This window comes from Stylophora pistillata, chromosome 7 (assembly GCF_964205215.1).
Source record: "Stylophora pistillata chromosome 7, jaStyPist1.2, whole genome shotgun sequence".
Lineage (NCBI taxonomy): Eukaryota > Metazoa > Cnidaria > Anthozoa > Scleractinia > Pocilloporidae > Stylophora > Stylophora pistillata.
In genome coordinates this window covers 978322-999048 of record NC_142525.1, presented here as the reverse complement: position 1 = coordinate 999048, position 20727 = coordinate 978322, and the positions used below count along the sequence as shown (strand labels likewise).

The 20727-nt window shown below is 39.2% G+C and overlaps 2 protein-coding genes across 4 annotated transcripts; both read left to right on the top strand.

Annotated features, from left to right (window-relative positions):
• Positions 1 to 3805: 3805 nt before the first annotated feature.
• LOC148726063 (uncharacterized) lies at positions 3806 to 8215 on the top strand. The gene is made up of 2 exons (XM_088729038.1): positions 3806 to 3979; positions 7543 to 8215. The coding sequence occupies exons 1-2, from the start codon at positions 3827 to 3829 to the stop codon at positions 7990 to 7992; spliced, it is 603 nt and encodes a 200-aa protein (XP_088585164.1). The 5' UTR covers positions 3806 to 3826; the 3' UTR covers positions 7993 to 8215.
• A 1546-nt stretch (positions 8216 to 9761) lies between these two features.
• Positions 9762 to 16049, top strand: LOC148726062 (uncharacterized). Of its 3 annotated transcripts, XM_088728777.1 has the most exons (4): positions 9762 to 10131; positions 10654 to 10834; positions 11540 to 11739; positions 14355 to 16049. In XM_088728777.1, exons 1-4 carry the CDS (start codon positions 9791 to 9793, stop codon positions 14515 to 14517), a joined length of 885 nt encoding a protein of 294 aa, XP_088584903.1. In that variant the 5' UTR covers positions 9762 to 9790; the 3' UTR covers positions 14518 to 16049. The 3 variants fall into 3 exon arrangements, 1 of the variants encoding a protein (XP_088584903.1); XR_015990075.1 differs by lacking the exons at positions 9762 to 10131; positions 10654 to 10834; positions 11540 to 11739 and adding exons at positions 12124 to 12407; positions 13186 to 13254 and having other exon boundaries at positions 14355 to 14494; XR_015990074.1 differs by lacking the exons at positions 9762 to 10131; positions 10654 to 10834; positions 11540 to 11739 and adding an exon at positions 12124 to 12407 and having other exon boundaries at positions 14355 to 14495.
• Positions 16050 to 20727: the final 4678 nt, after the last annotated feature.

The following is a 20727-nucleotide window of genomic DNA, read 5'->3' as shown; positions in this document are numbered from 1 at the left end:
AGGATATTTTTTCCCTCCTGATTTCTCTGCAGGATTTTGTTTTCCTCAAAGAAAAGGGTAATGTGTTTACATATACAAAATCTATTTACATTTACATTGTGGTCATTGCAGCAAGGCTTCTAATATAGCTAGCTATGTTTTCGGAAAGCAATTCTTTACAATCGTTTTATAAAGTGATGCACCACAGGCAGATGTGAAAACGTTTAGTTTCTTAATTAACAAAATTGATAATGTCAAAGAAACATTTCTGGCACTATGACAATCATAAAATTGTTTCATTTGCTGATAACGGATATAGTTTGCAGTTTTCAGCCATGATCATCACTGCTGTAAATTTTTATCTTGCAGCACAATTTTTATTTATGAAATATACAGCTACTGTTAATACACCTATCAATGCCTTGCCCCAACAGGGGGAGTGTGGAAATAGGTGGTAAGAGCAGACCATCGCACTTTGTAATAAACGAAAAGATGTAGCACCTTGTAATTACACTTGGTAAATGGTAGGAGGACAAACTAAGCCTGTCTCGATTGGGTTAGTCAAGTTGCTGGAAAGTCCCTCATTGAAATGCCGAAAACTTTCTAAAAAATTGTCCGGCTACCTAAATCTCAAAATTCGCCACATAAATGTTTGATACTTTTATATCAACGTTCAAATAAAACTTTAGTTTTCGTTCATCACAATAACTTTTAACAACAGTCAAGAAAAATAGCTTGGAACTTAGACAGAGCTCGGTTCGCACTGACATTGGCGAAATTGGAATTTGTTCTTGCATGTTGGGGGTGAAACTGTTCAATCCTCCTCTTCTGTTCGTAATCTTGAAGTGATACTCGATCTCAGTGCTGATATAGAAAACCACATTAAAAAGATTTTCGAAAAATGTCATTTCCATCTAACTAACTGATATCAGTAAGATCAGTACATATTTGGATCGTGAATCTGCTTAAGCAATTATTCATCCTTTTGTGACCACTAACTTGGACTACTGTCTGTACTGATATTTTATATGGATTACCTAAAGTTCTCTTAAACTGCCTACAGCTAGTGCAGAATAGGGCAGCGCGCATTGTAACATTTACAAAGAAGTATAAACATATAACTCCCATTTTGATAGATAAAAATAGAAATAAATAGAAATCCCAACATCAGGGTAGTCCCATCAGAACTCAAAGCTCTGCTATCAATAGGAGCCCTGGTGAATAGGATCCAAAAATAAATATAAAATAATAAAAAAGTCTTATTCAATATAATAATACAGACAATTCTAATTAACGTGACTATTATAAACAACATATCCATGATAAAAAAAAGATTTCTTGGCTCTTTCAGTTCTAGCGCGAGGCAAATGAAGCAAATTTCCCTGTCTTGTTCTGGTATTATTAGGGTTAGGGTTGGGTTTAGAGGACATTTAACAGAAATACATTTATTAACCACTTTAAAATTATGTTCGTCGCTTCTCGACTGTAATAACATTTACTGTAAGGCCATTTAAGATCCATTAAAGCTTGACCACTATCCTTAGATTTTGAAACAGTTTTGGATGCCCTTCTTTGAAAATTATCCAGAAGTCCGGCATTGCCAAAACTTGGCTGCGGCCAGACAGATAGTTTTCAAATCGGTTCAGTTCTTTCCTTTTGATTCCAAAATAGCGCAGTTTCCTCAACAAAATAGAATGAGCTATTGCGTTGAATGCCTTACGCAAGTCCACGAAAGCTAGTCGTCAGGAACTTTGCTCTGAGACAGTGAAGCATTAATTATTACTGTTAATAGGTTTTGTGACTATTGCAGAAGCGTCCTTTAGAAGTCTTTGTGGAATGTTATCTAAGCCCACTGCTTTGCCTGATTTAATTCGTCGGCCTTCCGACTGAACAGCAGTTTCAGAACTGTCAGTAAACAGAAAAGTAGCGTTCGTAGCTTCTGTTAAAGATATACTTCACGAGAGTTTCGATCCAGCATTTACAAACGATTTGCAAAGGTTGACAGCTGTATTTACGAATGTATTGTTGAAATAATTTGCGATTGAGCTCTTTTCAGTTATTACTTGACCGTCGACTTTGAGTCTTGGAGATGGTTCTTTGCTTTCGGAGGGGAGGATTTTCTTAACTGTAGTAATCTAGTAGTAGTAGATACTTTTATTTAGCTAGGGTAACTCCTAAAGTTACAAAAACTGATATCCTTAGAGGCCCTTGGAGATTCACCAAGAAATATATCCAATTTTCTAAGCTTTTTTACCAGCTCCTACTCTTTGCGTTCTTGTTCGAATAAGTTACTCAAGGACCTAAATTATGGAACAGCATACCCGCATCTTTAAGAAATGCCGATTCCTAGAATTCTTCCAAAAAAGACATATTTAATTCGCCAAGCTTTTTTGATTTGTAAATATATTTCTGTTTAATTTCCATGTTTATATAATGTAGTTGTTAGATTTATCAGTGTTTTTAAATACATTTTGTGATACTGTTAAGCGCCTAAAGCAAATAGTGATATAGACGCTATATAGGTAAAGTTTATTATTATTATCATTGTTTTTATTATTATTAGTAGTTGATAAATATTCAAGAAATTCGCATAAATTTGAGTTTTCCATGAACGTAGACGTTTTCGCGCTTGATATGTGCTCTAAACCTATATTTTGAGCACAATCTATGTAGAAATAGATTATTATCTCTTAGGTACAGTTAATGCGCCAAGGTTTTCCGAAAATCACCCGCACGTGACATGATCGATCGTTGCTTTTTTCACGTGTGTGTTGTTGACAGTGTAACCAAAGAGGCGATGACACTCACTACCTCGTGTTAAGTAGTGAATTGATAGAATCTTTTACCCTGAATTTTGTTATCACCCACTTCATTTTTATTTTTGTGCCCTTCACTTCAGCATCTCTAAGTATTTTTACAAGGTCGCCCTCTTTCCTCCTTGCGAACCGAGAACCGGCCCTTTTTTTCTGAAGATTTTCTTTCGCCACGTACTTCTTTCACTTCGACAAGTTCCTCTTAAAAAATTTCTCCGCGTATGCCAATCTTGGAACTCGGACACTCGTCATTGTCCATATTTCAGAAATGTGCATTTGTTTCACGAGAGAAATGGTTTAGTCTTCGTGGCGAAGATTGAAAATGACTCTCGACCAATGAGGGCTTGAGAATTCCTATGGTTATTGTGAAAAGGCCACAAACAAAGTGCGAAAATTTTATTTCAAAGAACGACAGAACAGAGGGCCGCAGCTCCGCCTCTCGTTTTTGCTGCAGTAGCGGTTTCTCAGCAGTCACAAAATAAGTAGTAAAATACAGCAAATCAAGCATCCGAAGAGCATCAAGATGAATCTCATGGACATAAACTGGCTTACTGATGGTCCAGTCCTCAATGTAATAACTTGGCTATAGCGGCAGAACTTGATAGCTAGTCCTCTGAGATGCGTGCCATGCAATAGAGGAATGGAATTTGTAGAGAGAAACCCAGACCACGTAGATGGATATGTGTGGTAAGAATAGATAGTACCAATACTAAACTTTTTTAAATTTCTACTTTCTATCATTGACATACTACTAGGTAGTTTAGCATTGAAATAAGTGATCATCATAAATCGGAATTCTTCACGAGTTAGACCACTGCTTTCCCTTTTCCAAATTTAAGCAAAATGACTAACAATCGATCCTTGTCTATAATTATTAAATATTTTTCTTTATAAGGAGATGAAAAGGCTGTAGAGGCAAAAAGTCTCCGAGAGAAGGCAGTTTTTTCGCCGAGTTTCCCCGAATTCATCTAAAAAAACTCCTAATTCTGATCTATCTGTGGAGTCATCGCGAGTTGCGCTCTAGAGTTTCTTTAATGGTTGGATTGACGAAAAACACAGTTGGACGTGTGTTTGCCACGCTCCGCTTCATTTGTAAGAGAGATATAGAAGATAGGCCAGTCACCCCATTTGGCGGGCGTGTGTACGTGGTCAAGTGTGACGAAAGTCAATTCAAGCACAAATCGAAGGTGAGTAAGTGCACTGTAATTTTCATTTCAAACGGAGGCTTCTGTTTGAAAACTTAGTTTTGTAGCAACTTCTTGACAACTTTTAAAGGAAATCTATCAATTTCCGGGCTCGCCAAGTCTCATTTGATGATATTTTGTGGGCCGAGGCCAGGAACGTGTTCGATAATTGAGTCAGTTTGCTAGACATAACGTCTCGTAGTCACGTTCGACGCACTAAAAACTACTATAAAACGAATACAAGAATTGTAAGAACGTGTAAAATGGTATATAAAAAGTCACTTGTAAAAATGTAGCGGAATTCCAAATCGATTTCGATCAATTACGATCCTCATCAGTAGTACTCCGCCATGTTTAAAATACTCATAAATAATTGTTCATATAAGTGACTCTGAAATGTCCACACTTCTTCCAGGCTTCATGTAAGCGGTCATGATGTATCAATCACAGCTCGTGGAATTTGAAAAAAGTTCCACTCGTTCTTGGAGTTCATAAGCGAGTCTTCGTTCACATTATTTATCCTCACTCCTTCAGTTATTTGTCTCAGCATCGCGTCATTGTGATAAACCCCCGTCACATCCATTCGGAACTGCTTTACTTCTCTATTGTGTTTCTCTTTACAGTGTTTCCACAATGCAGATCGTTCTTCCTTATTGTTAAGTGATTTCGTATGCTCTTTCCCTCTGGTATACGCGCTCCTGGCTGTTTCCCCTACGTATACGCTGTTACACTGGATACACTTAATCTCATACGTCACACTTTCTCTATCACACGGTCCTTTTCCACCTGTGCTACACACTGGGCAGTCTTCTCGTCCACACTGTCGCGGTTTAAATGGGTCGGACTTTTGGAGTAGTCGTTTAATGGCGATTCCGGCTTTCTCCACCACTTTAATATTGAAACCTTGCTGCTTTATTTCTGTCTGGTATTCCTTCCGTAACCGTGAGTTGGGCGTAGCTGGTACAAATATTACTGATTCATTCCCGCCGCGTTTGTACCAGTTGGATTTCCTTTCGCTCTTTTCCTTTTCTCGTTCCACCTTTCTCCACTCCTTGGGTCGATGTAACGGTCTTTCTCCTTTTCGCTCAGCTCTTTGTCTCGCTCTAAAAGCTTTGAGGGCCGAATCTACAACCTCATATCTGAATTTCTTGCTGTACCCCGAGTATTGCATTCTCAGGACCATCTCGTTAACATTCTCTACTACTCGTTCCCATGGTAACAATCTGCTACAGTTAAGTAAGACCCGAAGGACTTCTTGGGTCAGGACTGTTCTCTTTGTACTCCAGCTTACGGCAGACCTAGCATGTATGACTGTCTTAGAAGCCATGCTCTTGGAATAAAACTCATACATGATCACTGAGGCTGAGGCTTTCTCGTCCTGCCTGTCTGTCTCTTTTGTTTCCATCCACACCTTCAAGTCAAGGATAGGTAGCTTTCCGTCCTGGTGTTTAGAGGGGTAATCTATTTCGAGTTGTATTGACGGGTGTATGTCGTTTCCTATCTGTTTTATCAATGTCATAGTCCTCTCATCGTCACTGATTCCTTGACCCTCAGCTACGGATCTCTCATCCATGTGAGTTTTTCCATCCTTGTACCTCATCCCAACTGGTGTTGCTTGCACAGCCATGTTGATGTCATCCACGTACCGTTTGTTCATTTTCATAACGATGGCCAATTCATTCAGCCTTGTTGCAAATTTTTCATCCCACCAAATCATGAAAATCTGGGCCAGTACCCCGGTTAATTTAAGGCCAATTGGACCACCTCTTATTTGCTTTCTGATCTCGTTATCAAATGTGAAAACATGATTTTTCATAATCACTGTCAATACGACTCTTAATGCCTCTTTCAACATAATACGTTTCGCACGTTCATCTGGCTGTGTGACTGGTGGGTTCCACGATTTAAATCTTTTCTCTTTCTGCTCCTCACTCCCACTTGCAGTGATCGTGGGTGGTCTCCCTCTATTCGTCTTTCTCGTTGGACATACATTTGTAATCTCCATCCTAGCTAGCACTTCCGGTGATGTCGTTAATGCCAGGTACAGACCCAACTCCTGACTGTTGATACTTCGGATACTGATGTTACTCTCGTAGAAAACCTCACACACCTTATCGATTGTGAACCCAATATCAAGACTAGGATATAAAGCTATCACGTCGGTGGAGCCAATTATTAAGTTGTTGTTATCCTGGTCCTGATTAACTCTGTTCATTTCCGCGATCATGTCTTCCGTGCTCGTGCATATGGCGCTATTCTCTCTCGATTTCCATACCTCTGTAAGTACAACGCTCACCAGGTGAGAGAGCTTGCAGTTGTAACCTACCATTGCCCCGCATACCGGTCTAACGGGGGGGCCCTTGTACTCATCACTGTACTCTTTATGGTCCTTACGTAGGGTATATAGCGGTGCTACTTGGCTATCACTATTTAACATATTGTTCTTTACTCTAGTCTCGTTATTGGTCTCGCTCCCTGCATTTAAAATGCGCACCCAAGACGTCGAATGTGCATTTATGAGCTGTTGTAACCGGTCATGTTCATCTTTGGTAATTAAGACGCTATCGACAACGTGCGGTTGAGAAGCTACTCTGTAGTTCCCCATGCTGTCTACGGAGAGGCGACCTGACTTGTCTGTTTGAAACACCACACTCTCCTGACTCTGAACTTTCTTTTTCATTGAAACCAAGCCTTCCTTTTCGTTCTTCTCTAGGTTGCCCCATTTGCAAACCTTTTCATCTTTCACGTATTTTTCTGTTATTTGATTTAATTTTACTTTCAGGTTTTGCATAGCAATTTCCGACCTTTCGTCAAGAGGTTTCAAATTCCACGAGCTGTGATTGATACATCATGACCGCTTACATGAAGCCTGGAAGAAGTGTGGACATTTCAGAGTCACTTATATGAACAATTATTTATGAGTATTTTAAACATGGCGGAGTACTACTGATGAGGATCGTAATTGATCGAAATCGATTTGGAATTCCGCTACATTTTTACAAGTGACTTTTTATATACCATTTTACACGTTCTTACAATTCTTGTATTCGTTTTATAGTACTTTTTAGTGCGTCGAACGTGACTACGAGACGTTATGTCTAGCAAACTGACTCAAGTCTCATTTATTTATTTGCTTATGGTTTGACAGAGGTTACGCCCCCTTTTAAGATTGGCCCCTTGTAATATGCCCGCCTTTGCTAGCTTGCAACATCCCAAAATCAGAGTAGTCTTTAGATTTTCCGCCAAGTATCAGACACATCCAACTCTCCGTACGGAAAAATTATTTTACCACGAAATATTAATAGGGTTTGATCCGCAAGCATTTTTTCTTGCTGCAAGTCATACATGTGCTCGCGAGCACAGCCAGGTTGAAGAATTGTCCGTTTTTCTGGCTATCGTGCCCATGATACAAAAACGCCTAACACCCGCCATTAAATCTGGTAAGAAGGAGGGTTTGTATGCCAGGAGGGTGCTTGATTTCGCACGCATCAAATCAAAGTTAATCGTTATTTTGACAAGCATGAATGCCAATGTAAATCTCCGTTTTAAAAATTTAATCGTTATAGTATCAAAGAGGTCGCAGGGCCAGCGATGAAGTGTGGGTGTTTGGCGTGATCTCTACGGAACACAGTCCTTGTCACGGCTACTTTCAAGTTGTAAGGAGAAGAGACCGCCGAACATTGTCCAATATTCTTCAAAGGGTCCTCCTGCCTGGGTCAGAAGTGCACACTGACGACTGGGCTGCGTACAGGAACCTTCACCTGTACGTTCCTAACGTGACCATGCACAGAATAGTTTTCCATCAGAACAACTTCGTTGATCCCGTTACTGGCGTACATACGCAAGAGGCAGAGTCGGCGTGGGCGCGCGTCAAGTACCACGTAAAGAGGGAGAAAGGAATCTGCCAAGGGGACATCCAGGATTTCCTTGACGAACACATGTGGCGAGATTGGCCCGGGCTGGAAGCCGTTTTCGAAAATGTTCTGGCAATAGTACCAACGTACTATCCCTTATAAATAATAGCAACTCCATGAAAACTCCAGTATGCCTCTTGAAAAGTGTTTGTTTTATTCACCCCAAAACGAAGTGTTCGGGCTTTGATAAGGCCAAAACAAGGCGGAAACAGCATCGCTTTTCCTAAACTTGCAACACAGCAAGGGGCAATTTCCTTTATATCTTTTACTCAGCGAGGCTAAGCAATCTTGGAATTGTGAACAATTTCCGTACCGACACTTTCGGCTTAATTTTTCGCTTTTTTTTTCTCGCACATCGCCTCTAAATGAATAGTTGAAATAAAGTGAGTCTCGCGACTTAATAAACTGACATAGCCAGAAGGTGATGATTATTGCCAATGTGACACAAAGTAAGGAATCATTTGTTGAAAGCAAAACGGATGGGTTAGCTCAATGAAACTCTGAAAGGCTCGCACTTGCTTAATTAATGGTTTATTTCATCCATTCATTTCTTTTGTGATAATAGATAGGTTTTCACAACTTATTTAAACAATAGCCTATTTTCTGTGACTCCACCCACACAAATGAAATGCTGTTGGCGGTTTTTACATAATTTTAATTTCACTATCAACAAGATGCGAACAACTATGCCCATCAAATAAAATGAAAAGTCCTTTCCGTCGATAGGTAATGGTGGCCATAATAATTTCTACTTTTATACACTGTAAAGGTTCTAGAGAAAGGAATCGTTTATTCAAAGCGAAACTGATTTCGATAGGTTTGCTCATCCAAACAATAAAGGTTCGCACTTCCTTAGTTAATAGTTAATTTTATCCATTCATTATTTTCTGACGGTTGTCACAACTTATTTAAACAATACCCCCCCTTCCTGTTAATCCAGCCACACATAACCGCAAATACTGTCGGCGGTTATCACAATTTTAGATAAGCAATTTTGATTTCAGTAGAAACAGAACTTTATACAACGAAGCGAAGCACTTGTCAAACTTGAAAAGTAGTATTGTCGTAATGAAATCGACAATAACTCAAGAATTAATGTCATTCCAAAACTAAGCAAGTTATAATTCGAAATCTGTAGACGTGCTCTACGTATTCTTGAATGACTTATTCGACATGATTTTTTAAAACAACTTAAATGGTGAAAATATGCAGACATTGGAGATCTCAGCCTGTGGAAAATGTTTATCTAAACAAAATGCAATCTTCCCATTTATAAGTGCAGTACCAGGAAGTATCTCTTAAAATAATCTTTGTCCCATGAACACTTTTTGTCATTGAATAAGGTGTGGAAGTACAACTTTAATATACCTGTTAGCAAAGTGCGCGAGTGCTTGTCAAGAGTCACTGTGGTTTACTTTCCTATTGGTTGTTGAAGGGAAGCTGTTTCCTGTGAATTTTGATATTCCACCACGTAGGCGGTTTATTCCTTCACGCTCATAACAAAAGTTAGAGAGAGAGAAAGAGAGAGAGCCTCCAAGCGAAGAGAAACGACAAGCCATTTTAAACTGACCAAACATGAGTCACTCTCGTTCGGTTTTTGACTACATCGCATTCAGCGATTCTATCCCAGCTGAATACCTGTGTAATGTTTGGTAAGTTGAAGTTATTACCATTTGCTATAAATATTTAACTTGTGACTTGAATGGATAATACACTTCACGCCATTTTCGGAATAACATGCCAGCCTGGAGCTATTTTCCTGACCTTACTTCGCCTTCTCTTTTACAGCAAGAATCCCATTCTAGACGCAGAACTAGCAACACCGTGTGGCCACTCCTTTTGTGGTTTCTGCGTGGATACGTTTAAGAAAACAAGTCAAGGGAAATCCAGCACATGCGAGATGTGCCGTCAGCCTGTGACGGCGTTCTGCTCAAACCGCCTCGCGAATACCATGCTTGGGATGGTCGATGGGCAGTGCAAGTGCTGCGGAGAGAATATTGCGCTAAACCGGGCCAAAGATCACCTAGAACGGTGTCCGGAGTTAGAATTAAATTGTCAAGAATGCCAAGAAAGTATGAAAAGGAAACAAATAGACGCTCACAAAGCGACGTGTCCAATGGTGGAAGTCCTCTGCAAATGTGGCATCAGCTTCAAAAGAAAAGATAAAAAGAAACACGGAGATCTAACTTGTAGTGTTACAGAGGTGCCTTGCCCACTTAAATGTGGACAAAATATCACGAGGTAATTTCAGATAGGACTTTTGGAAGATACGTGAGTTAAGCCTTGTCTTTTCGCAAAACTTGCAACGTGATACCAACTTTTTTTTTATCACCTTGTGGCATCAGAAGGGCAGATTCTAATTATGGATATCTTTTGATTTCTATAATTCCTTTACGTACCTCAAGAGCAAACATATAAAGAGAGTATCTTAGCTGATTTCTTTATGTAATCATAATATCGTTATTGTTTTGCCTAATTTCATATAATTCCCTTCACCACGCTTAAGTATACTTTAAATTATGATGATCCAAAGAGTAACCTATCCTGTTAAAAATTATCCTTAAATACGCTTACGATGGAATCATATCATCCGATGTTTCCGAGTAGCCTGATTGCTTAGAGGTTATGTAAAGTATTAATCATTCAGCTCTCAAACAGCCTGGTGTTACAAGCTGTACCAGTAAGAAGCAAAACACGGCATAAGGATGTGAGATGATTAATACTGCATGTCATTTTTGACAAGGTTTCTTTTTATTTCAAAAGGAGTTTAATACCATCTCATTCGATTGATTGTGGAGAAAGAATGTGTATCTGCGCTATGAAAGGTTGCGAAAAGGCAATACGAAGGAAAAACAAGGAGGAACACATGGAGGGAAACCAAAGAAAACGTTTGTCCCTAATAACCAAGGAACGCCAGAAACTTCTCTGGAACGTCCTCGCTAAGGTAGGTGGATGATAAAATGTGCAAATAAAGGAGGGGTGGGTATCGGCTGTTAGCGTTTTTTTCTTTTTTCTTTTTGCTCTTAACTCAAAAAAGCCATAATTTGGGTTGGAGGTTTTTAATGCAATAGAAATTTGTTTCCTTTAAATGTATCATATATAATTAAACAGTTTCAGTCACTTTTAACAAAGCTCGCGTTGCAATAGCCTTCTACGCAGACGTTCTTTGGGCTCGTCACGCAATCTTCCTCCCCCACGAGCTAAGAAATAAAATAGCTACTCTTAAGGATCAATTTTTGCCCCCGTTTCTTTAAAATTCGCTTTTGTAAGCAACGAGCCGTTTCGTTGGCCATTTTGTTGACCATAATATCGTGGTTTTGTGCGCGTCGTTTTCGTCTTTCGCCCACGCCCTAGGCGATCGATGCAATACAGCAAAAACGCTTAGGGTTTTATTACGACAACTAATAGCCAAAGTACTGGTTTGAAATAATGATAGAATAATTAATCCCTTATTCCCTGGTGTAACATGTGGTACATTTTGCTCATCGCTTTAGATTTTCCTCGCCTTTAAGTCTACGGAGCTCCTAAAAATAGGGAGCGCCTGGGAACATACGAAAATCCTTACGAAACTCGCTAGGCACATTACTTTACATGAAATGTTTTCCATATGTTTTATCTCAAAAGTATGTATATTATTTTCTTTTTTCAGGTACCACAAAACATAAAACCAACACCAAATGGAATGGTTACTGTATTCACCTGGACATTACCCGCAGCAAAGCCGAATGCAGTAATGCGCTCTCCAATATTTGAAAAGTGGGAGAGACAGTGGTGTATCCTGGTCGACACCAATGATTGCACTTATCTTCAGTACTCCCAAGGTGCTGATTCAGCGTGCGTATCTGTGAGGTAAGTTTCTAAATCTTGACAATGAACATATCAGAGTCAGTTGCTGCTGCAGAGTAGACCCTATGTATCCTAGTTTCATTACTGAGAGCAAATAAACTTCAGTCAGAGGGTGTGGATAAAACGTGGCCTAGGCCATGGCCTACCCTGTGGACCACCCTATGGCCTAACGTATGGCCTACCGGTAGGCAGATTTTTAAGAACATAAAAATAAAATCAGTAAGAGTCGAACGAATACGCTGGCGTACAAAAGGGTATACTAAAAGGTCGCTAACACGATTTTCAACGTCCGAGGGAACGAAACACTGCAAATATCACAGCACTCAACTCTACCGGTAGGTTAAGGGGGAGGGGAGAGGTGGGGCTAATATATTGCGTGGTCGCAAAGGCATATTTCTTTTCCTAAACGGCTGTTGCCATTTGAAAAGGTCAATTTTGCCATTTTGAAACGGTCGTTGTCATTTGTCGAAACAGTCGTTGCCATTTTGTAATGAATGGAAACGACTGTTCTCGGAAATGGCAACGACCGTTTCAAAATGGCAACGGTCGTTTACGAAAGGGAAAATTGCGTCGCAGAGGATATGCAAAATGGCGGTCAGTTGGTGACATATAGTGGAGTGCTAGTGTAAAAATGTAATCAGGAACGGCGTTATATCGGAGAGCATATCCAGGTAAGAAAAAGCTAACATAACGTGCCAGGCCAATTTTTTAAGTGCTGTAGAGTATTGAATTTGCAACGAGCACCCCGGGACACGCACGCATCGCCGTCGTAAACATTTCGCAAACTTTACTTGCTTTTTCCAAAGAAAGGGCCAGTATTGCACTAATTTGAAAGGAGAGCTGATCTGATGATGTTTGCCCAAAAGTTGCGTTTAACCGGCTTCTGTTCCTCGATTTCGTTATTCTATCAGAAGGTTAAGAAATTTTGATAGGAATGTGGCCCCCAAAACAACAGAAGAAATTCGTTGATAAGACAGTACTCAGGAAAACGTTGAAAGGTTTCCAGCAGTGCTATCCTTTTAAAGATCTGACCACCGGTAGGCCATAGGTAGGCCATATGGTAGGCCACAGGGTAGGCCATAGGGTAGGCCACGTTTTGTCCACACACTTTCTCAGAACGATCTTCGTACACCAAGAGAAATGGGCTCCAAACCTTGTTTGTTTGCAAGCAGCAAAAAAGGGACTTTAATGTCTTGCTCTTATCCCTAGAAGATTTTACGTTAATTCTGGTATAACCAGCATCAAATGTGATTAATCGAATGAAAAAAATTGACACATCCAAAATTTAAACTTCAGGAACTGCAGTTATTTAATAAAAACAGGTTGAGTTTATTATCTGAATATATCAACAAAGTTGAAATGGTAAATTGGCCACCGTTACGATTACGTTGCTTTTACCTAATCATTCTAAGCAACACATGGCAATCTGCGGTCTTTCCTTACACCTAGGTAGCCCGGAAAGCCAGAAAACTCTTGAACAAAAGCTCATCTTTCAAACCGGCAGTCTAAATCCCACAGGTATCAACGAACGCTTTTCATTCCACTGATTTATTCGTGTTTTTCTCGTTGCCATGTTCCCACCAATCATGTAGCTCCTTTTTCTGCCTTCAAAAGCACACACAACCCACAATTCCTCTATTCACTCCGACAAAGGGCTAATGCTCGAAACGTCGGCTTTTATAATCGTAATGGTGGCCAATTTACCATTTCAACTTTGTTGATATATTCAAATTATTTCGTTACCCCCACCGACGCAGCCCCAAACAGTTTCTTTAGAAACTTTCAGCCTTTATGAGTTTATTATCAACGACTTGAGAACCTTGATATAGTTGAAGAACATCAGATACATTAGGAGACTTAGGGGAGGGAGAGGGCCCCTGACTGACCTTAGTGCCATATTTACACATACATTTCATTTTTGTCTCTCAAAAAGGGTAACATGTTGTTAGATAATTGCCTGGTAAGCAGAGAAAAATTAGACTTGAGAATACACATTCTCTTACTCCCGAGCCATTTATTCGTAATATATAGCTTTAGCCAAGCCTAAAAGCAGAGCTCCCAAGTTCATAATATTAATGATAACATAAAAGAAGTGCAAATGCCAGAACTTGCCTGAGACACCCCTCCCTTCGTTTTGATAGTCTCTCCTACCCTACCTGTGGAAGTTGAAGGCACGTACGCATGTACGTACATACGCTCAGTCAGGCACATGAAAAACAAACAGAAAGAGGTTAAGCATAATTATTCCATGGGTATGGGGGTCTGCCCCATACGCGCTTCGTGCACGTGGGAGCCCTACCATGAATTAAACTTCACAGTATTAGATAGTGGTTAAGGTATGTGCAAGAAATAAAACTGTAGACATAAATTGAGGCGAGGAGCACTCATTTGCCCAAAAATATCCTCAGAATTGGGAGAAATAAGTAAAGAGCACTTTAGTGCTAAGGGATGGGTGTGGATTTGTGCCCTGGTTTGTTCAAAAGGTGGCTTGTTAGGAATGAATGTAATCACTTCAATACCCTGTATTCAAGGCAGTTAATTGACAGACTATGTCATTAGGAACGTTTCATACACTTATTTCATTGTCATGTAACGGCATTTATCTCGTTTATCAACAGTTGTACCTTGAGGAAAGCTGGTGACAAGGCAAGAATTTACATAGTGCCTGTGGTGAAACTGTCAGAAGGCAAGATGGTGAGGCTTGCCAATAAAATGCCTCAAAACACAACACATGCAACAATGAGATTAGAGATGCTAGTACCCGAAATTGTTGAGGATTAAAGAAATATCATCCTAAAGTTGTAACACTATTTCAATTGAAGCTTGTAATACTATTTTAATTGAATTGAATTTCTTCACTCCTCAACTTTAGAAAGTGCTACTATAGGAAAATTAATTACCTGATGAGGGAATTTGCAATTTGTGCAATATTAGTTTTTGGCATGCAATTTGATGTGGAATTGGTGAGTCAAGTATGGCTTTTCCTTGAATCATATGGATGAATAAAAGTTAATAAGAAGTAAAGAAAACAGCAATGATATACTTTTTTTGTCCTGAGTGCAAAACAAAAGATGCAAAACAGTATCACTGAGCCTCATTTTCCACTCACAATTCCATGCTAAATCCCTTGCTTTATGAACCATCAAAATGCAAGTTTTTATTGAATTATGCAATTCTATAATGAGACTGCATCCCTCTATGAAATCTTAAAAAAATTGAAAACAAATATTGAGATGATGTCAAAAGTCTAACAAAATTTTTGCATCAAATTTAATAACTAAGATTTGTCTCCAGAACATGAGCATGATGATTTGGCTGGATTAATTGGCAATACACTAAGGTAATTCATACCTCCCTGACATGATTGAATTTAAAGCTACCTTTGTTTCATTTTAATTTATACTCGTTAATGTTACATCCATAGTATAGGGCAGGCCAAATTTAGTGTTTGGTTAACTCCTCAGCCTTATTTGATTTTACCAAATTTTAAAGCATCCAAATACATGTCATTAAATCTGGTTGGAGAGGAGTGGAAGTTATGTGTATTGTAAATAACTGCAAATGTGCTAAACTCAGAAATACTTGTTGATAAAGTCAATACATCACATAGACAGAGAGAGCTTTTTATCCATAATTGATGTAAAAACTAGGAACTTAATTCTCCAGAATCAATAAATACATATATACTACGAAGAATAGAAGCAAATTTTTAATCCATCATAAAGGTCTCTCATGGTACCCCTATAATTTCAAAGAGTGGAAATTTTATTATAGTGGAAAATATGCTAAAGAAGTTGTCAATTTTTGATTTTGATTATCCCTTGTACTTCTCTTTAATGAAATATTTATTCAATACCCATATTGTAATTCACACATTTTTTTTAAAGCATTAACTATTTACCTCTTGCTTATTTTTAATGACATGAATTTCAGATGTAAGGAGTTTGTTGAGTGTCTTAAAGAATGAGTGGTTCATAGGTTGTTAGGAAGTAGGCACTGTGCCTATATTGAGTGTCATCATCTCAATATTAATCTGTAGGAAACATCAAACTCTTTTTGTTTATATTGCATGGATAAATTTTTCAAACAAACTTAGTTGTAATGCAAGTGGTAGATGAGTGTTTTATCCAAGTTAAACTTCATTTCCCTTCCTTTCTTCAAAAAACGTGATGAGATATATTATTAATAGTTTGTCTATTTGCATGTATTTTAACGCTGTCAATACAAATATAATCAAAGTGAATAAGGTCCAGGTTTAGCACCAGGCAAAGTGAATTCAATATCTGTAATTTTTTAATAAATTTGGAAACTTATTTGCAATGACCCTTTTAATTACTTACTAGGTTTATTCCAATCTCTTTGCCTTTTGCCTGATAGACTGTGGGAATGAGCAGGTTTGCTACTGACAATAGTTATGATCCCAAATGGGTTTCTGTGCTTTTCAATATTACAAACAATGGATTCGAATATGCAACATTTTCATATAAATTTTAAACTATTGTTAACCCTAAACCTTGACCTCTCAACAAATACATGAAAAGTGATTGTATTCAACCCATTGGTCCTAAAATGTGTACCATACTTTCAGGGTTTTATGTTTGATTCACATCTTCAAGGGTCTTAATACAGATCATATAAGAGTTGTAAATTTCTGATTTATGTTGGAGCTTCAAATTCATACTTTACGACCAGATCAAAGCCTTCCACTCAGGGATTGCCTTACATTTACGGGTCTTATAATCAGGGGTTCTTACAATCAGGGGTCTTACAGTCAGGGGTTCTTACAATCAGAGGTCTGACAGTGAGGGGTTGTTACAATCAGGGGTTCTTACAGTCAGGGGTCTTACAATCAGGGGTTCTTACAATCAGGGGTCTTACAGTCAGGGGTTGTTACAATCAGGGGTTCTTACAATCAGGGGTCTTACAGTCAGGGGTTCTTACAATCAGGGGTCTTACAGTCAGGGGTTCTTACAATCAGGGGTCTCACAATCAGGGGTTCTTAAAATCAGGGGTTCTTACAATCAGGGGTTCTTACAATCAGGGGTCTTACAATCAGGGGTTCTTACAATCAGGGGTTCTTACAATCAGGGCTCTTACAGTCAGGGGTTCTTACATTCAGGGGTTGTTACAATCAGGGGTTGTTACAATCAGGGGTCTTACAGTCAGGGGTTCTTACAAACAGGGGTCTTACAATCAGGGGTTCTTACAATCAGGGGTCTTACAATCAGGGGTTCTTACAATCAGGGGTATTAAAATCAGGGGTTCTTACAATCAGGGGTTCTTACAATCAGGGGTCTTACAGTCAGAGGTTCTTACAATCAGGGGTTCTTACAGTCAGGGGTTCTTTCGATCAGGGGTCTCACAGGCAGGGGTTCTTAAAATCAGGAGTTCTTACAATCAGGGGTTCTTACAATCAGGGGTCTTACAGTCAGGGGTCTTAAAATCAGGGGTTCTTACAATCAGGGGTTCTTACAATCAGGGGTCTTACATTCAGGGGTTTATATCAGTGTGTTTTATATGAAAGAATGTGCCCAGATGTTGATATTGATCGTTGTTCCTTACGTTCAGGGGTTTACATCAATGTGTCTTACACGAATGGGCTGTGCCCAGATGTTGATATTGATCGTTGCTCCTTACGTTCAGGGGTTTATATCAGTGTGTCTTACACGAATGGGCTATGCCCAGATGTTGATATTGATCGTTGGTCCTTACGTTCAGGGGTTTATATCAGTGTGTCTTACACGAGTGGGCTATGCCCAGATGTTGATATTGTTCGTTGTTTCTTACATCCACGGGTTTTAATCAATGTGTCTTACATGATGAGCTGTAGGCAGATGTTGCTACTTATCTTAGTATCTTACGGTTAGGGGTCTGTGTTGATCGTACATACAGTGCGTATTCTGTGCCCAGATGTTGATATTGATTAATTGAACTTAAAATGTCACATCCATGTTAAACGTGTGTCCAGTTGTTTATTGCGATGGTAAAATGTTACATCTAGGGGTCTGCGCGCAGATGTTGATATCGATCGTCGATCGTGAAGGTCAGAACCGTGCTTGAAATCCTGGGGGTTTTATATTTGTACCTCTATATTGTCGCTACGTAGCGATGATGATTTACATAAGGGGGTTTTGAATAAAATGTCATGGTAGTTTTATATAAGGGTCTGTTCCCAGCTATTGATAATGATCCTTTCATTGTATCTAATTTATCACTTTCACGGGTTTATTACGAATCAACTTAACGGCCTGCTCCCAGTTGGCTTGTTAGCTCAATTGGTAGAGCGCTGCACTAGTATCGCAGAGGTCAGTGGTTCGAATCCCGTACAGGCCTGTTGTTTTTCAGGTCTGATTCTCGCTATTGCATAAATAGCGCTATCTACTGCGAAGGATCGTGTATCATACGTATTTAATACCGCTGTTCAAAACATATGAACTTCATATATTCATTGTATCTGATTTATCATCACGGGTTTATTACGAATCAACTTAACGGCCTGCTCCCAGTTGGCTTGTTAGCTCAATTGATAGAGCGCTGCACTAGTATTGCAGAGGTCAGTGGTTCGAATCCCGTACAGGCCTGATTTTTTTCAGGTCTGATTTTCGCTATTGCATAAATAGCGCTTTCTACTGCGAGGATCGTGCATCATACGAAGGTGACTTCATTAACCCAACTGGAGTTATCTAACTTTCGGCCTTCACAGCAATACAAAATACACGTATAAAACAATGCCTAATCAGCAATATACGACTTACTACAAGAGAAACTAAAACTATACAAATGTTTGGTTCAACATAGATATAAGGTGATAAACACTAATTACCTTCTAATACAGTTACAGTGAAGAGAAAAACGACACCCATAACTCATTCATTCTTCAAGATGAGAAACATTACTAACAAACTTAAGGAATAATATAAGAAGTTTATGCTGAAAATTATCTAATCTAGATGAAAAAATAATAGAGGAAGGAGATACACAAGCTATTTGCTTAAGATCATTGTCAAGACAATTGAAAAAGGTGGCAGCAGAGTAAGCAAATATGCGCTTTCCAGAATAAGAGCGCGGGTAGGGAACTTGAAGATTAAAAGCGCAAGCTCTGGTACGCAAACCAGTTGGACGAACGGAAGACAAGAAATTGAATTTGCGTTTAAGACAAAAAGCAGCATCAGGATTACTGAGGATGGTAAATAAAAGTACAAGTTTTCTTAGTTTTATAAGGTCGAAAATAGGAAACCATTTGAGTTTGGAAAATAAGGTTACAGATGATTGAGTGAAGTCGGCATCAAGGAGCATTCTAGCTGCACGTTTTTGAAGACGATAAGACGAGACAATAAATAACTCGAACAATTGCCCCATGCACTCGAACAATAGATAAGGTGGTTATGAATACAAGAATCGAAGAAACGTAGAGCACAGTGATGACTGAGAAACGGTTTGATCCCTCTCAAGAGAGACAATCTACTGTTTACAATTGAACATATATTATCAATGTATTTCTCCCATGTAAGATGGCAATCAAGCGTAATACCAAGTAGTTTAGCATGCTGAACTTGTTCAATTAACTTCCCATTAATCATGACATTAATAGAATGTTCATTTAGACGATGAGATTTGTGTTGAGTCATAATCAAGATAGATTTAGTTTTAGACTTGTTGAGGGCCATGTCGTTTAAATTAGCCCATGAAAACACGCCAGAAGCGTCATGATTAAGGCTAGCATTTAAGGAGGCTGGATATAGTTTTTCACTTTTCTGATGCAAGATATTTAAACTAAAACTGCGAAGCTTAGCTTTAACGAATCGCGATCACATTTTCCCCTGAAATAAAGATATTATTGAAGAATCAGTTTGTTGTAAATATATTGTAAATTCTTTGCCATGGCAACGCTGCTGGCTTGCAATGCTGGGTCCAAAATTAGACGACTTGAATTTTCTTCAAACTGGACAGTGAATTTAATTTAGTTTTTGCATGCGTCCTTTGACTGTCTTGGTCTGCTTGACTGTTAAGTTTAAAAAAATTCTGTCAAAAAGTTTAAGGAAAAGAGGCCTTTTTTAGAATTCATCGTTAACTTATTTTCCCTCTGACAGAATTTTTTCGAATTTTTGTAAAACACGCACAGAGCCGTTCAAAGTTAACGTGCAAAAAGTAAAAAAAATTCACCGCGCGGAAACGGAAATACGTAAGTCTAAAGTTTCAAATTTCCGAAAATTTCGACTCCACAAGATGGGCAATTGCGCATGCGCAACATTTGTGTCACGCCACGACACTTGCCGCGGACGCCACAAGGTTTTGCACGTCTTCTTCGCCGAACGTCCTTCGCGCTCTTCTAAAGAGCTTTATTTTGCTAAGAGAGGTTCACCTTCTGGGTGGATTGCGCCTGGAAATGGCTGCTGCTCTATTTGCCTTCAAAGTGCTGGATTATTTTGTGCAAAGTGTCGGAATGTTTTGTTCCTCTTGGAGCTGATCGATGCGATGTGGTTGGCGATTTGCTAAGAATGGAGACCAGTGCTTCCTTCCCACCGTTGTTGTAAAGATCTTTTAAGTCATGGTAACACAGACCGCTTTCTGCAATTTTCTGAATGATGTTTTCTTTGACGAGGAGCCCGTTATCGCCCTGTGAATAGAGCTTGTCTTTGAAAGTTTACATGCGTTCGTGGCGTCCGTCAAGAAAGTCTATGTCTACGAAAGCGAAGGAAGCGGATTTCACATGCTGTTGTTTACAATGTCAGCGCTTGATAGCTGCAACGGGGATTGAAAGAGGACACAGTGGAGGGAACGTACATCTTCGAAGGCATCGTGGGCGTTGAAATCTTCATAAAAACAGCTTGATACACAGAAAGGAGATTGCTTTTACATGGTTTTCCGTCAGGATTGAGAAGAGCGTTACCGCCTTTAGCGGGTGTTATGATGAGTATAAGACTATCGGCGAAAAACACTTTTTTCGACGATAATGTTTCTTTATTTGAATTTCCAGCACATCGTAGGAGT

What these genes read in the sequence shown, in the direction of transcription:
- LOC148726063 (XM_088729038.1), top strand. Translation starts at nt 3,827, where the DNA reads ATGGTTGGATTGACGAAAAACACAGTTGGACGTGTGTTTGCCACGCTC. An exon ending in AATTCAAGCACAAATCGAAG is followed by an intron (nt 3,980 to 7,542) that starts GTGAGTAAGTGC and finishes TAATCGTTATAG; the next exon opens with TATCAAAGAGGTCGCAGGGC.
- LOC148726062 (XM_088728777.1), top strand. Translation starts at nt 9,791, where the DNA reads ATGTGCCGTCAGCCTGTGACGGCGTTCTGCTCAAACCGCCTCGCGAAT. An exon ending in TGTGGACAAAATATCACGAG is followed by an intron (nt 10,132 to 10,653) that starts GTAATTTCAGAT and finishes TTATTTCAAAAG; the next exon opens with GAGTTTAATACCATCTCATT. An exon ending in TCAGCGTGCGTATCTGTGAG is followed by an intron (nt 11,740 to 14,354) that starts GTAAGTTTCTAA and finishes GTTTATCAACAG; the next exon opens with TTGTACCTTGAGGAAAGCTG.